The following is a 17,919-nucleotide window of genomic DNA, read 5'->3' as shown; positions in this document are numbered from 1 at the left end:
TCGAATGATTTTGTAATCAAATACACGTCGCGTGTAATTATGTTTTAATCTCTAAAATCCATAGGCGGAGTTAAAATAATACTACCAATACTAATTTGTCTAGCTAGATCCTCATTAATCTCATTCACAGTTTCTCGTACCAGCTCTTCATCAATTGACGTATCGTCAATGGTCTTATCCATATTCGATTCTTCGACTGACCCTAAGAATTGAGTCAGCGCCTCGGCTATGTCAGATTCGCTGCTGACGTCAATCAAATCTATATCATTTTCTTCATCAGGATTTGAATTATCATTACCATTTATATTAGATATGTTTTTATTGCAATCATTTGCGAATGATTTTGCTTCGATATTTCTTGTTTCTATACTGATACATGCTATATCATTATTCGAAATATTGTTTGAGCTATCTTTATCATCTTGTGTCTCATTTATCAAATCGTCATTATCAATGTTCATGACAGATGTTAAAAGTTCGTTGGAAGATTTTACCGACGTATAATTTCTTTCGTTTGTGTGCCCGTTTCCGGCATCGTCTGCAGATGTACTATAAACAACTTTTGATCTCAGATTTTTATTCTTGTCCGTATTCGATCTTATTTCTTCAGGTGATTGAGCGCTGAACGTGTTATGTCCATTTAAATTATCACTATCAACATCAGAGGCATTGCATATTATAACAGGCTTTACTCGAGGTGGCGTTCTTAAAGCACTACTTCTTTGTATTTGCTCGTAAAAAGAAATATTTGTGTTAGAGCATTCAATTTTATTTTGTTTGGTCAGAGAGGTTTGTCTCCTTGAATTGTCATCTGAATAATTAGCACTACTATCAATTCTTATGTTACTTCTGTCTCTTTGCCTTATTCTTTCTATTAATTGCGAATGTTCTTCTTTGAACTTTCTTATTATTTTTTTCACATTGCCTGAATTCGGATGTTTTCTATATTCTTGTCTCAATTCAGCGTTTAATTTATAAAGGAGAGCTTCATCGTTACTTTGAGGTGTATCGATTTCTTGCGGCTGATACATGCAATACATTATAGTACTTTGTAATAAAATTAGTATTATTTCTGAAGACTACCAAGATTTCGTTAACGATTAAATAGATTGAAATTTAAGCCGAAGATATCAATGTTACTGAGGTCAACAACCATTTTGTATAGAAGGAACATAAATATATGTTCAAGTTAGTTTTTGTCTTGTTTATTATGGAAAAATGTAACCATATTGACGTTTTTCAAAATATTATTGACCTGCCAGTTGAGATCCGAAAAATTATCGCTAGGTCGGTTATTGTATTGCTTATCTTGTATCCATCATTTGTTTTCAGCGTGAACAAAATAAAAATACGAACGAAGATAGGATCTGGCGTCAATCGACATTGCTCTGGTGACCTAAGAAACTCCGCGGAACCAAAATAAACAAAAAACTCGATTAGATTATATGACACATGATGACTTCCAATGACTTTATATCACACTTAGTTACAATTTGTACTCAAGTATCACGTGGCATTTATTTAGTGCACAATGCACTATCAGGCAGCTACAAAACTTATCTCGCATTACATTTTGCGTATAAGGCTTATTGTAGATTGCCGTGAACGGAATTAAAGCGAATTTTCGTAACGAAATTGTACATAGCATAATAAACTGTGTAACGTATATACTAATACTAACTAGATACGAGCCAAACATCAGGTCGTGGGTGTTCCGGAGAATAATGTTGCATTTAAAGTGCTTTTCCACCGGCGAGGAGAGACGAGACGAGGCGATGCGAGAATTGAAATCTCGCCGACCTATTTCCACCAAAAATTGCCATCGCGAGCTCGCGCGATCACGCGCTGGCTCGTGCGAGTACTCGCGAGCTTGCGCTATGGTTATGGATAGTGAAGACACAGTGCTGTTCAATTCGTCTAGCGAATAAACACGCAGCTAAAGTACCATGTCCCGCAAATTCTTATTATTAAATATGTTAACGGAAGAAGAATCAGATGAAGATACTGTAAGAAGAAATAATCATGTTGTAATAAGCTGTTTGTACACTCTAAGATAAAATAAATAAATAAAAATAAAAAGAACTTTTTCGAAAATAACTTGTATTTATAATCTTTTATCCCATTTATTACGAATTAGCAAAATACACATAAAAAGTTTACAACTGGCGCTGGTGTGTTTACATTATATTGCAACTATATTGTGTATATATATTTTTGAAAACGATGCAATGTTTTAAAAGTTGTTACATAATTATGGTAAAATCACAATCTAATTGTGTATATTTGAATGCAATTATAAATATTGTTAGGACCGTCTCTGCAAGAGCTACCAACCGACCGTCATAGCTGCCAAATGTCAGCGACGAATTCTATATAATTCGTTGTAAACCAAGCTAATGGCTTTTTTGCTTTTTGCTAGTGTGCTCTCGACGCGTTTACCTCTCGTTGATTTGTATTGCGGCCCGTGCTTTTCAAATTTGAACATTAGATTTTGTAACCGATTTTTATTTCATTAAAATTATTTTTAAATTGTAGTCGTTTTTATGATTTCTGGTATAGATTTCGAATAATGTATAATATGCATTGTGTAAATATTTATGAAAATGGTATGGATACATGGAGACATGTATGACACCGGGACTATATGTATATTTTTCATTGACTAGTTTGTTTATTTTTCTCTGAAATAAAAGTATACCTTTTTTAAAATAGTGTAGTGATTACATATTTTTGAAAACAGCACAAAGTACATTTTTTGAAATATCTAATATTTACATAATTTCGGAAACTATCCCATAATCTCGCGATGACAATAATAGCCACCGCGAGCACGCGCGATATCGTACGAGACGTCGTGAATCGTATTTCCGTTGCAGAGTTAATAACTCTACATAGACTCTCTATGTAGGCAGCAATACGGTTCAATGTTACATCAACAAATATTACAAATCTCGTCTCGCCCATCCTCGTCAATCCCGACCATTCCCACCTCGAAGATGCACTAGATAGAGAATTGATATTTTGCCATACAAGTTTTAAAAATCATCTCGACTCGTCTCGTCTCGCCTCGCCGGTGGAAATACACCCTTACATCAGGTCGACGCGTTACCCGTCGCGACGGGCAAATGTCGCTTGCCCGCCAAAGGGGGCAAACCACCCGGGGTATGTTGTGAGTCGTCTGACGTCGTAGTGGTCCGAAGCAACTAGATGTAAACGCTATGGGCGACACGGTCGCCTTCGGCAAGCGACAGCCGACCAAACAGATTTCAACGTATACGCGGCCGCGCCCCACCGCGATAAGAATTTTTTTATAATATCAAGTGACGAGACGAACAAGTTGTGCGCCTGATGGTAAGCCACACGCCTGTCCATTACAGTTGCAGTGCCACTCAGAGCTTTAAATCGCAAAGATCTGAGGGGCACTACCACTGCGCCCGTCACCTTAAGACCTAAGTTGACAAGTCCCATGTGCCTGTAATTTCACCACCACCAGATTACTGCTTGGCGGCAGAAATAGGTAAGGTGGCAGTACTTCCCTAGACGAACTCTTTCACAAGGAGCTCTACTGCTAGTGAAGTTGGCAGATGGCTTTAGGCAAGGCGAAGTAATTGCCGAAAGGGGCAGGCGACTGAATGTAAATGCGCCATTACCGCGCTTCTCGAGGATTCCCGCAACTACTGTCGAGGGCGTCCAGCAAATCTGCGGTTGTATTGTAAAGAGACGCGCAGTGCGACATCAAAAATCTTACACACGAAACAGGTGTACAGTACATTGACTTACTACACAGAAGTGAATGTATAATATTTGCAAAACGTTTGATATTGGCCAAAAAGTTTCGTTTCTTTCATAAAAATCCAAATATCTCTTTTAGTTTTTTGTTCTTCTTTCTTTTATCTTCTACTTCACAAATAAATAAAATAACAATATCCACCATTCTAATCATGTAAAAGATCTAGACTAAACAAGTGAACCATATTTAACAGCCTCAACGCGCAGTTGCGACAATTCGCGAGCTTTCTGGCGAAACGCACGTCATCGCCTGCAACGAGGCTAAATTGAAGCTTCCGTTCTGCGGCAATGTATATTGAGCCTAATTACAATTCCCCGTAACAATCAACATTTAATTTTGTAATTAGGTGTTGCCTATAAATAAGGATTCGTAATTAATAACGGTCAAGTGGTCAAGAAGACCAATACGTATGTAGGTATCGTGCCTTCTCAGGTTCGTGTTTCACAAAGTTTTGAGATGTTATTTTTATCCGAAATGGCATTGTGGATTAATTTTCAAAAACTCCCATCTTTCGATTATAAGCTTTATGCCCGTGGAAAGAAGTTTATCATCTTGGCCAAATGTTTTTGTTTATTTTGAGGATATAACTAATAATAAGTACGTAATCCACAAACCTTCTTAGTCTGTGATATGAGTTCAGCAAGTTCCATAGCCAATTTGACAGTGTTTTCAGGAAGATTCGTTTTAGCGGCGAGTGCCAAGCCGTAACGCTCTACCTTAGTAGTTCCAGGTTCAATTTTGTGTTGGTACACCAAACGTTCTTGCGGATTTGAGTTGCTTTGCGTGTCTGCTATTTCTTCTTCTGTTACTACTGTATGCCGACTGGACAAATATATGGGGTAAAATAACACAGCAGGAAATTGATGTTAGAACTTTAAATATTACTATACATTACTTTGACAGTGTAATATTTTTATAACTGCCAAATAACATACGTAAGGCTGCTAACAGATTGACTGCATGTTTGCAGTTAAAGCGTGAAGTCGTCAGCAACAACGAAGTCTCGGCTGCATGAAGTTTTTTTTTTAATAACGCGCACACACTCATAGCCCCGCACTAGGGAAACCCTGTATCGTGGGTGTCATGGACACACGCTATGAACACCATAAATTACACTTAAACTCACAAGAGAAATAAATGTAGGCCCTACAAATATTCCTCCCGGCCCGGGAGTCGAACCTGGGACCTCTGCGTGACAGGCCAGCATGGTAACCGTTCGGCCACGGAGGCAGTTGAAAACGACTTCACGCATTAATTGCATGCAGTCGATCTCGGCTGCATGAAGTCGGTTTCGACTGCATGCAGTTAATGCGTAAAGTCGTTATCCGAAACCTCGACTGCATGAAGGTTATCAACTGCATGAAGTCGTGGTCTCGGCCGCATGAACTTGATTACGACTTCACGCATTAATTGCAAACATGCAGTCAAACTGCCTGCAGCCTAAGATTTACATTCAACGACACTTACGAAGACTATTGAGACATAGTATAAAGAGAGTAGTGCAACTTTTGCCTGTTGAGCGCGTCCTACATGTCGCTCGGAGCATAGGGTTGTCACATTATTATTTTACAGGTTGTAACAAAACAATTTGAAAAAATCATTTTCGTGTTATAATGAAAAAGCCTTTGTCAAATACAGTACTTAATTATTGACATTTTTATATCAGCATCGTTAATGTATCTCTATTAAGGGAGTATGATCGTAAAATAAAATTTAAATGTGAGTATGTAAATTTATAAATAAAAATAATATAAATTTGACACATTTTGAACGTCAAGCAAACGCTCCCATTCCATTTTTTTTACAATATCAAGTGACGGGGCAAACAACTCGTTCGCCTGGTGCTCGCCTATCCATAGCAGTTACAGTGCCACTCAGAGCTTTAAATCGCAAAGACCTTAGGAATACTGTTACTGCGCCCATCATCCTGAGCCATAAGTTGAAAAGTTCCATGTGCCTGTAATTGCACCAGCACCCTTACCCTTCAAAACCGGACCGCATTTATGCTCATATTACTGCTTAGCGGCAGATTTCTGCCTACATATTTATAGATACAAGAATGGGAGTCAACACCTTTAGTTTCTATAGCATCATCAAACCTTAGCAGTCCTGTAACTAAGCCTTTACCAAGAAGACAGTTCAGCCTATAGTCTTCTGAGCTGACCCTATTCGAATGTCGTACTCACAATACACGTCTTCCGATGCAGTTTCATCGCGTGGTTTTTCTTCACCATTAACGCATTAGAAGACAAAAATCTCTGTTATAAACCCGCGGTGGGAATCGTATCTATGATTTTTATAGCAAGAAAGAAAGAAAATACATTTATTTGTTTACCACAATGACACCACAAAAGACAAAAAAGTGGAAACGAAACAAAACAGAACTAAAACAAAACATGATCAAAACATTCAACGTAAAACATAAATAAATAATTACGAAACAAAAACACGAAAGAAAAATGTATATACAAAAATTTGAATAAATTAAAACACGAACTATTCACACAAATAATAAAAAGAACACTAAATATTGAGATACTTTGTGTGGTGCCAGCCGCGGTAACAAAAGGATCACAAACTCAGTATTTGCTGGAAAACGCAATGCGTTTCCAGCACGATTTTCAGTTAAGGACCCTAAGTGAGGATGGGAACAACATACGCAAGCATACTTGAGTACTTGAATATAACATTAAAATTATTGTATATATGTACATATTAAACTGTAACAGATGTGTGTGGGTGTGTGTATGTTTAAATACTTCCAAATAATTGTATGTATACGTATGAAAATACATCAAAATAATTAATACACATACACTGTAAGATTGATAGACTCTATGATTTATATAAGAGTCATGTACTGTCTCAACTAGTTTATTACTGCTTCCCAATAACTTACTTGACAACGTTAAAATACAAATCCTGCAGTCTAGTTAAATATATGAAATGCGTCGTGAAGAAAGTGAACGCCTCAGTCAACAGCAACTCTTCGCAAATCGACCAAGCCATGCTGGTGCCTTCTTCTGCACACGTTCCCCTAAAAAGTTGCTTTTATAAACCGTATCAATGTCTATACAGTCCAGTCTAGGACATTGGCCTATTCTAATGGCGTATTTACACTAGGTCGACAGTTCGCCTTCGCATACCCGCCGAAGGCTGCAACCTACCCAATTACGTCGTTTGACGACCGTAGATCGGTACCGAAGTCGATTGAGTCGAGTAGGTGCCTTCGTTTGACCGCCGAAGGCGACATGCTATCGAGCTAAATACTGAGTTGCCTGACGACCATAGATTGCAGTCAAAGTCGACCGAGTCGATTAGGTGCAAATGCTACGGCAAGCGACTGTCGACCAAACAAGTTTTCATCGTGTCTGCGGTCGCTCCCCCACGATGCGCGTTCTGGGAGCCAAAGAATATCTACCTAACCCATTAGTTGTTGAATGTTTCTAACGATTTGTTGTCTTTGTGCGTAAACTTGTATTTCTAACGACTTGGTGATTTCGGCGAAGGCGGCAGTCAACTCGGTGTAAACAACACGTCGACTGCATCGCCTTCGTCAGCCGAATTCGCTTGCCGGAAAGGCGGGGCATTCGAGTCTGTGTAAATGGTGAGTCACCTGCGCTTCTTACGGCAAGGCGAAGTGGTCTGCCGAAGGCGGGAGTCGACCCTGTGTAGACACGCCGTAATAGTCCGGTTCCACGATTATTTATTTAAGTACTTTTATTTACTTGGGAACGTACAGCTATTTTTACACGTGCCTTAACACGTGCTAATGACAAGTTTTATTTATTTGACTTGCGCAAGATTATACTAGTTTTTTATTTTGTGCGTGTGTTTTTGAACACGTGCTCATGCATGTGCCTTTTACGGGTGACCGATTACCTTCAAATTCCTTATGAGTTACTTTGAATGACTTCAGTAATCCTAACGAATAATCTATTGTAGTGATTCATCGCGGTTTATTCACTACCGGAGTAAACAAAGGTGGAACGCAGCGAATTTTGACCAAATCCTAGTACGAGCATTTAATCGTTAATGTATTTTGGTTTATTATATCAAATTTGCACGTTTCGCATCTCAATATTTTTCCGAGCGTGCATGAAAAGTTTCGGAATTGTTTTCCTTTCTTTGATCGAAAAAACTGTTTGGTGATTATCACTAGTATCAGGTTTCTTACCACGGTATGACTTCGTTTTATTTTCCCGATATTTCGGAACGGTTGCACGCTCCATGGTCACTGGTTGACTAATAACCGTGACAATCATTTAGTGAATAACCACGAAAGTCTTAAAATCTATATAAACTGTTTGGTATTTGAATTGACTATTAAAAACACTAACCTGCAGAGTTCGTCGATAATTACGAGACTTGAAGATGTCAATCCCGTCATTATGTGTTGCATTTCTTTCATCTGAAGCAAATCTATTAATATTCCACAAAGCCAAGCCATTAATGGCGTCGTGTAAATAGAGACAATCCATTATGTAGTGTTTCTAGACCATACACTAAATTAGAACGACTACTAATTTCCGTACCACACGTGCATTGAATTCGCTCACTCTCGCCTTGTGTGAACGTGCATCCCGAACCACTCCACTAGTTTGCCTTTACTAAATAAACAATCATGAAACTTATTGTAATACTGGCTGTAGTGTGGATGGATGTTGCGAATTTGTCCCGGCCCGGGAATCGAACCTGGGACTTCTGCGTGGCAGTCCGGTAACGGGTACCCCGTTTAATCTTATTAGAAATGAATTTAAAAAAAATATGTTAATATAAAAAACAATAGCACCATTGTCGGCAACTGGCGCCTCCACCTTACAAACCAAAAAGTACATTTTGAAAATTCAAAAGTACCTACTTAGCTCTAAGTTAGTTCTCAGCTCTTACCTCAAAAACGTAAGTAGAAGCATTAAGTTCAACACTGTCGTTGAAACCAATTCTAGAAAATATTCGGTCACATAATCGAAGTACCGCATTAGTTGCAGGTAGATAGCAACCAAGCTGCAAAATTGGTTAAACAATTGATTATCTTTGTCGCTCATTAACTTTGTAAAAAAAGGTCTTTGTTTTATTTCTGATTACTCTGTTATTAATTCGTCATGCGTCACAGAAACACACGGTGTCCCTAAGGATTTTGCTAGTTTGGTAAAAAAAAAATTTGTTACAAAAAATTAATTATCTTTATTTTCAGACAGCTTATTGGTCCACAAGATTGTTAGGAAACAAAAACCTTAATAACTACGTTAGCACGAAAATATAATAACAGCTACACAACGTACAATAACGTTGGGTCGGTTACCGAGACGCACGTGTTGCGTGCAGCTCGTTGAACCTGCCGTGTACAACACTGTCCAGCCTTCCCGCGACAACTTGTAGGAAGGAGTCTATTGGCGCTTCCCTCACTCAAATATTTTTTTAATGGTGGGTGAAAACGCGGCTGTTTGGTAGAGAGAGACACAGTGTAGCTTTAAGCTATAGTACCAAATTGTAAGGGACACCTTGGGCCTGCCACAACCTCTTAAAACAATATTACTTTAACCCTACATTGACTTTTCGTACCATAACGCGCTTAAAGTAAGCTTATTTGTAATGTTAAAACTATGATGTTTTATTGGCAGCTTTGTGACTATTCATTTGTACCATGACGCGACTTTCATATTAAAGTAATATTGCTCTTATGTCAAATTTAGCAATCTTAAAATAGTTACACGGATGCAATGGAAACAATACTATTTTCAGTTTTATTGTTTTAATATTGATTAGTAATGATTAAAAGTTAAGTTGAACTTATTTATTTACATATATCTCTTCAATATTTCGTTTATTTTTTATTTAATAGCATATAGGAAATAATTTCTCATGAAATAAAAATACGCGATGTTTATTTCGTAAAATTATGACAGCGCCATCTATATGCTCCTTGGCGAAACCAACAGTTGACACTAGACTATAGTTCCGAATTCCGAACGTGACCATCAAGACTCAGCTTGTTTTATTTATTTTTCTTCATGAAAATGCGGAATAATAATTGAAAACAACCTAATTTTAATAGATTTCATATTTACATACTTTCCTTTTTTTGGCATAATTCTCTGTATGTAAATAACATTAAGTACCACTTACTAACTTATTAAGTACTACTTTAACATTATACTACGATAACACGATTCGGAACATCAAAAAAGAAAGAGATGGCATTAAACAGTTCACATAGCGATATTGGGAAATCATTCGTTGTTTCAGTCATTTTAGCAATAATACATTTGTTGGTACACAAGTTTGTCTTGGTACGAACATGAGTAATATTATAACAAGCTTAATTTAAGCTTACATTGAAATAAGATTGTTTTTGGAAAGGTTATGGTAGGTCCCCTTGTATCTCTGGGACGCGTGACGGATGAAGTTTAAGTTGCCATTACTAGCACCACCCGCCGAGCAGTAGCTGTTTTTATATGGTAAACATAATATGTCGACAAAGCGCAAAACGCGCTTCACCTTGCTTTACGTCACTTTTAATGTAATCGTTATGTAGCAAATTCGCTAACCAATCAACAGATAATCGAGAAATGAAAATATGGTTTGAAATGACTTGAAGTGCAAACCTGAGCCATGATCTGCATAAGCGCTATCTGCTTGATGTAAATGCTCTTCCCTCCCATGTTTGGTCCGGTTATTATTGTGAAATTGTATTCCGGACTCGCAAACTAAAAATCAGAAACGTGTTATCGATACTTCTTACAAAAGTACCATGAAGGATAAGGAAGTTTTACCAGTTGCAATAGGTCATATTCTATTTACTTCGATAATTTTAACTATATCTATCATATATCCTTTCAAATACTTCTTTAGTTTCTAACAACAAAACTTTACGTTAATAAAGTTAGCGTAAAAATAATTTAAACGGTCAAAGTACCTAACTGAAATTTGGTCACATTCTTCATACCTTTAAAGTACCTACTTAAAATACACATTTTACAAAAATGATTATGATTAATAATAATAACGCACACACTCAACAAAGCCCCGCACTAGGGAAACCCTGTGTCGCGGGAGTCATGGACACACACATAGACAACCACAAATTATACCCAAACCCACGAGAGAAATAAATGAAGGGAATACAAATATTTCTCCCTGCCCGGGAATCGAACCTGGGGCCTCTGCGTGGCAGTCCGGCATGGTAACCATTCGGCCACGGAGGCAGTTGATGACGGAGATTGATGGAGAAGTGCGTCTTGATTCATTAAAATACTTAATTTTGAAAAATTTTTAATGCCTACGTTATTTTAAAGAACCTTAATGTATTCATAAATATTAAATATTACTTTAAAGCCGACCCGACACACGCCCGACCTGCACCCGCTCTCTATGTGTTTCACGCTTAAATGTGGACATTTTTTTTACGTACTCAACATAGTCCCGCACTAGGGAAACCCTGTGTCGCGGGTGCCATGGACACACGCATAGACAACCACAAATTACACCCAAACTCACGAGAGAAATAAATGTAGGCCATACAAATATTTCTCCCGGTTCGGGAATCGAACCTGGGACCTCTGCGTCGCATGGTAACCGTTCGGCCACGGAGGCAGTTTAATACTTGGTTTACCCGTTTAGATCAATTTTACATTGACTGCACCCAACTTTTTATTTCATATCTCGTTTATAAACAATGTTTCATAAACAACAGTACAAAAGTAGTACTTTAAAAGGCATAATGCAAAATAAGAAAAATCGCTTACAATGTCATTAGGTACAGGCATTACTTGACTGTTATAATCAAGTAAAGGATGCACACCATTCCGTATATCCATATATGTGTTAAAATCCGGTCTTATGTAGGAGCCAATTGAAGTGGCCTGAAACAAAATCAGCCCATATACCAAATTGGCCTTATTTGGCATAGTGCAATAAGTCGTAGTTACAGAGCATGTAACTATGTTTCCATTTTTAATGTCTTCTTGTGGTCTTTGAGGTGCACGTTATTTTATTTTAAAGTGTTTTCTGTTGAATTAAAAGCACAAACTATTGCTCTTGATTCACTTGCAGAAATAATTTTTCAGCCTATATTATAACGTGTAATACTTATCTATATTTCGTAATCTTGTTATACGAAACGTGTGATCATACGTCAAAGGTGCTTTTATCACATGAAAGTCTTAAAAATAATACGAACTACATGAAACAAATTATATTTGCAGATGTGGCCATATTATATCAAGGGTGTGAAATACATAGTACTTCTAATCGCATAGAATCAACATAATCATTTGAACAAAGCTAGATATTTTAATTAGCACTGTCGGATAATTTTCATTACCTATACCACGAGTTTACTGTGACAGTTGTGGCTAGCGAAATTTTAACCGACTTCAAGAAAGGAGGAGGTTCTCAATTCGACTTTTTTTTATGTTACACGATTACTCCATAAACGATTTAGAACCGATTTTGACGATTCCTTTTTTGTTGAAAAAAGGATACTTCAGTATTGGTCCCGTTTCAATTTGAAGAAAATATTGCATCCCTAAAGGTGACATACTAGGGGATAAATCCGGTGTCGAGAATTTTCCGGTAACCGATTTCAACAAAACTTGGCAAATAGATGTAATTCTACGCAATTTTGAGGTAGTTTTTTTTATAAAAAAGTTATAATTACATTGTTACAGCGCCCCTAGCGGTCATAAGAAATAACATTTTCTATACAAAAATTTTACGCTCAAGTCGCAGGTCAAGAAAACTAACATAAAAATTACCCTACTTGTAAAAGCAACGTGATAAAATTTTAACTTACTTGGGCCAAAGCTAGCAGTATATCTAATTCGGCAACATCTTCACAAAGTTTGTACAAACTGGACATAAACGGTCGCAGTTCTTTAAGTAAGCCTGATATTACACTGAAATTGGGGTAATTGTGCGTTAAATAAAAAACTTCGTTTATATTAAATCAAAAATTCGTTGGGGTGTTTCAACCCCAACGATAAACCCCATTCAATAAACTTAATTACAATTAATAAAGCGACATCTTTGGTCAGCTGTTGGTAGCTGTAAAGGTCTGAGTGAAGAAATAGATTTCTCACAGATGGCGCTACGGCAAAAAAGTCGTTAAAGAAACTAAAGCAAAGATCTGCAATAAGCACATAGAAAAATTCATAGGGTCCGCTGCCTCATTCCGTGGCTTAGTTGGCATAGCGTCTGGCACGCTTTTCTAGGAGACGTTGGTTTGAAACCCGTCGGATCGAAGGAGTTTTTTTTAAGTGTTCGATCTTTGAATGTATTAATAGTTATAACAAAAATTTAGAGTTAGTATAAACAAGTAGAAGAGGTTTACGCTCGCACGCAGGCACGCAGGCACGCGCACAGGCAAGTACGCACACGCGCACGCAACATGTACACGCCACTACGGCTTGCAGAACCGGTCCGGTTCCTAAAATTTTTTTTCCCGGTGCTGAGTTCAGCTCAGTACCGGTAATCTCGGTATTCCCGGTATTTCTTGAAAAGCTTTAACTGTAAGTATGCTTTTTCCGGGTTATCCATACCTATTCAATAATTTTCGTAATAATAATAAAGAAAAACTTACTTCACAAATCACACTAAAGGTTTTTATTCAAAATATCTTTTTGAGAGATAATATAATCACTGTACCAGGAGTGAGATTGACAAACTATATTTCATCCTGGTAATGCGGTCCATATAAGCGTTATTTTTGTAGCGTTACTCGAAATTTGTCCATGAGTAGGTATACAATATTTACAAAAACTCACATGTTACTCATTTTCTGAATTTCATTGAGAGATTCTTTAGCTTGTTGATCAAGCACAACTAATTCTTCTGTTGTCATTGTCACACTTGCTCCATTGTACTGTACCTAAAATTATACAATGGTTGAAGGTGCTAATATAAGTAGTGTTTAAAAACAAACTTTAATATGTGCCAGATAACCACACCAACTGCCTGATCTCAAAGTAGGGAATTCCCTGTACTATGAGTATCAGAACAACGGAATTCTGGAGCACGCCCCAGAACACCCAGACAAGAGCAAATTTAGAAGAGTTCATTTCCCAAATTGGTCCTGGTAACCTATCACAAACTCGAATTTACTTTTTCCGAAATAATGTTTGTTCGAAAGTTCATAACCCCGAAAACCGAATTATAAGGAAACCGTTGTTCTTTCAGGATATGTTGGATGTTTATCGGAAAAACATGATTAGTGCGGTTAGGTTACGTTAAATGGAGCTAATTCATTTTCAGCCGGATTGTGATCACGATACGTTCTACAAAGCGGCGGCTTACGTTTAGCTATATTGTTCACAGGGAAAATGTCACCCTGACTATGAATTACGCATAGGTCAAATCTTGCGCCTCCTATTCAGTAGGTTAGGTTAGTGTACGAAAAAGCAGCTAATTTGTTTACGTTATTTTTTTACACCATCATTCACTATTTTTGACACAGTTGCTGTTTGGGATGCAATTTTTATTGGATGACCTAGCTCTACTCGTGGCTATATTTGGAACTAAGTATCTCAAAACAGTGTAACAATGACACGCCCTATTGTATTCCGGTGGCAATATTTGTTAGTCGTTTTGTGGCCACGTGCTATTACAACGAGGCGTACTTTTTTAGGCGAATTGCAGAATCCGGCTAAATACGAGGTAGCCGTATTAGAAAACAGTGCCGGCTTGTAAAGCGGCTAGCCGTAGGTAATGTAATACGGCGCTTTATACAATGCGGCTGCGACATCGAGACTGGGTTATATGTAAAATATTAAAAATCTCTTAAGACTATATTACATCCATCATAAACAACAACTTGTGTTCCATCACTTTTTACATAACATAATACATTTACCAAAATTAAACTTTTTAGTTTTTGTCGTACTATCTGACACTTTTTAAGTTCTTTAGCATGGCTTTTGCAGAGTGTTGCCCATTCAGTATCTTTAATTTTGGTATAAATATATTTTTTCAACAAACCAACGTTTCGGGCCTTTTACAGGTCCCATGGTCACGGTTGATGGTCGTGTCAAACACCGTCGCGTAAACAAGTCTGCAGTCTGCGAGCATATCATGGATAAACCTACACATTCAATGATGTTTGACAAACCCCAGGTCCTTGCAAAAGAAGTCCGTTATTTATCCAGGATACTGCGAGAGGCCATTGAAATTAAAAAACATCCTAATTTCAACATGGAAAATGGTTTCTCCGTACCACCAGTTTCGGATTCAGTATTTCCTCTGATGAAAAATCCTCAACAGACAAGGCTGCAGTACTAATTGATATGTTTTAATTTTTTCTAATGTCCATTATTAATTAATAATAAATTTAACTTAATAAAATTCATATTGTTAAAATGAAATTATTTATAAAACATAATGTAGCGTAAATTGGTATGTTTCTTTGTAAAATTAAAAATAAGGTATTTAATTAATAACTTCTGTAACTATAGTGAAAAAATAGGGTGGTTTGCATTAATATTAGACATAACTAGTTGACGACTGCACCACTTCAGCCAACCGTGACCATTGGACCTGTAAAGGGCCCGAAACGTTGGTTTGTTTGAAAAAACGAATATACGCGATATAAATCCGGAAAAATAGTTTCATTTCCTATGTGTAACAGTCGCGAAAACCTAAGAACTCGATATGATAGCACATTATTATTTCACTTTGTATAACACTGCCAGGGATTCGTGCGCACACTCATCAATGCATGCACACGAATTGTATTGTGTTATCTAACTATTGTTTATGTAACTGTGGTGAATTAGAATCTATCTCACAGCATATTATGTACCTCGGTCTAATAATAGACAATAAGTTTAACTGGAAATCTCAAATAGAATATGTATGTAAGAAGTTGAGAGCAGTCTCGTCAAAACTTTCCTTGCTGAAACATAAGTTACCTTACAAAACATTAAGAATGCTGTACAACGCACTGGCAGATTCAATAATTGGGTACGGGCTCAGTAGTTATGGGAGAACATACAAAACATACTTAGATGATATTTATAAATTACAAATAAGGCTACTAAAATCTTTTGTGCCAATATCGGTGTAGCGAATCGCAGCAGTCGCTATAAATCTCTTTTGTATACATTTTATAATCTCTTTAAGTTTTAGTTTTATATTTAAATTCTAAATTTAAATGTGTTTGTTTTTGGCGCCTTTTTCTTGACTTTTGCTTGTGTTGTTTTCTGTTTTGCTTTGATAACAACGTGTTTTCCAAAAATATTAATAAACTGTTAGTACGTTTTCTTGGCCTTGCTCACTCGTTGTTAGCACCCGCCCCTTCACCCATTGATACAGTCCGCTACAATCGGTTAAAAATAAATATAGAAATGATTGTAACAACTTGTTTAGGTACTGTAAAATCTTAGGCTCAACTCACACTGGCGCAGAGTCGAAGCGTCATGTCGTGTCAAGTCCTGTTTTTCAATTACAACGCTTGGAGACGCGCGTCGACGCGCGAAGCCGCTCGACTGCATCCAAGCGTCGACGCCCGTTTCCATATTTGCATAACACAAATTTGTACCTTACTAATGGGAAAATAGAGATGAATATACTATAGGCGAAAATATAGGCGTCACGACGCTTCGACTCTGCGCCAATATGAGTTGAGCCTTAGATATACACAGTAAAATAAATATATACATAATTTGTGATCAAATAGATAAAATTGCCATGTTAAAACAAACGACAAGAATCGGTAAACTGCGTAATCTAAATTACCTACCAAGGTATGTTCTTCCTCCATACAATAACTATGGAAAGCGTGTCTGGAGATACATGTTACCATTACTGTTCAATAAATTGCCAAGAGACGTTTTTAATAAACTTATAGGTAAACCAAAAAACTGTAAAACTATTCTTAAGTCAATTCATTTATCAAATTGTGAAAGTTAATAGTTTTTAAGTATTACATATTCATTATTTTGTTAGACGCCTGATAGCATGTGATGGCAGCGACACATAAATCTGTTGAGGGTTTTTATTAGCTGTTTTATGTTTCTTTTTGTAAACTTTTTAAATCACAATCAATTCACAAATATAATAAAAAAAACTTACCTGTATAAAGATAGGCGGTAAATCCTCAACACTAAAATGCCTTCTTTGTTTTGGAGCAACAGGCATCACCATATGAAATCCCTTCATCATATTCTGATTCAATCTTATAGGCAGGTCATATACTTCACTCAATTGTTCTACTATCTTTTGTATATCTTCTATGAGCTCTGAGTACGTTCTTCTAGCTACGTCTAGAAGGCCGTTAATATCTGGTTTTACTGCGAAACATCTTTGCAAACTTCCCTGAGCACCTTTTTCTAAATGGGCATCTTGTTGTATTATGTTTCGTATGCGGTCTGCTATTTCTTTGTAGTCAGGATTTTCAAAGTCCTGGTTTTTTGGGTAAATGGAACATGAAATAATTTTGGGTTATCTTATGATAAAAAAAAATTAATAGCTGCCAAAAGATAACAAATATAGGCGAAACTTTGAAACCGGAGTGTCATGAATAAAATCTAGGTTATAAAAATAACTACAAAGGGGTGCGATTTGTGGTTTTCCACAAATCGCACCCCTCACGGCATAAATAAAGTTACGTCAAAAATGTTTATTGCTCCATTGGATGCAGAAAATATAACCCACATTCTCTCCACAATATAATAATAAATATATAATAATATAATAAATACAATAATTTGAGAGGGTGTGGGTTATGTTTTCTGCATCTAATAGAGCAAAAAACATTTCAGTCGTAATTTTACTTATGCCATTCTTCCACGAGGGATGCGAAATGAACAATTTTTTAATAAGCAATGCTCGTAACTTCTTAAGTTTTTTATGATGGTAACATTTTTTGTAACATGTTGATTTTCACTAAAAATCGATTGTTGGCTTACCGCTATCATTAAATCAATAAGCAATAAATTCATCATATCAGATGTTGCTCTGTAGTAAACACTTGTAAACGATATGCCCCCAGCGAACAAACAAGTGACGCAAAAGCAATAACAGGGAAAATGAGCCGTGTTTTTCAATTGTTGAAAGTACTCGATAGCTAGATAGATAAAACGTTCATTATCTTCCCACAAGCACACACGCGTATGAAATAATTAGAAGAAAAAACA

The 17,919-nt window shown here is 36.9% G+C and overlaps 1 protein-coding gene across 1 annotated transcript in view; it reads right to left on the bottom strand.

The window, feature by feature from the left end:
- Positions 1–44: 44 nt before the first annotated feature.
- The window catches only part of LOC113235960 (mutS protein homolog 4-like), a 34,119-nt gene continuing 16,244 nt past the window's right edge, over positions 45–17,919 (bottom strand). Inside the window, exons 10-20 of the mRNA XM_026471882.1 lie at positions 16,856–17,185; positions 13,555–13,658; positions 12,585–12,687; positions 11,536–11,652; positions 10,396–10,497; positions 8,681–8,794; positions 8,131–8,201; positions 6,690–6,827; positions 4,405–4,612; positions 761–1,022; positions 45–538 (exon numbers count right to left, since the gene is read on the bottom strand). Of these exons, the coding sequence (XP_026327667.1) occupies positions 45–538; positions 761–1,022; positions 4,405–4,612; positions 6,690–6,827; positions 8,131–8,201; positions 8,681–8,794; positions 10,396–10,497; positions 11,536–11,652; positions 12,585–12,687; positions 13,555–13,658; positions 16,856–17,185 (2,043 nt within the window). The remainder of the gene's footprint in view (positions 539–760; positions 1,023–4,404; positions 4,613–6,689; positions 6,828–8,130; positions 8,202–8,680; positions 8,795–10,395; positions 10,498–11,535; positions 11,653–12,584; positions 12,688–13,554; positions 13,659–16,855; positions 17,186–17,919) is intronic.

This window comes from Hyposmocoma kahamanoa, unplaced genomic scaffold, assembly GCF_003589595.1.
Source record: "Hyposmocoma kahamanoa isolate Upper Pololo Valley unplaced genomic scaffold, ASM358959v1 88, whole genome shotgun sequence".
Taxonomy (NCBI): Eukaryota; Metazoa; Arthropoda; class Insecta; order Lepidoptera; family Cosmopterigidae; genus Hyposmocoma; species Hyposmocoma kahamanoa.
This window is presented reverse-complemented; position numbering and strand designations above follow the sequence as displayed.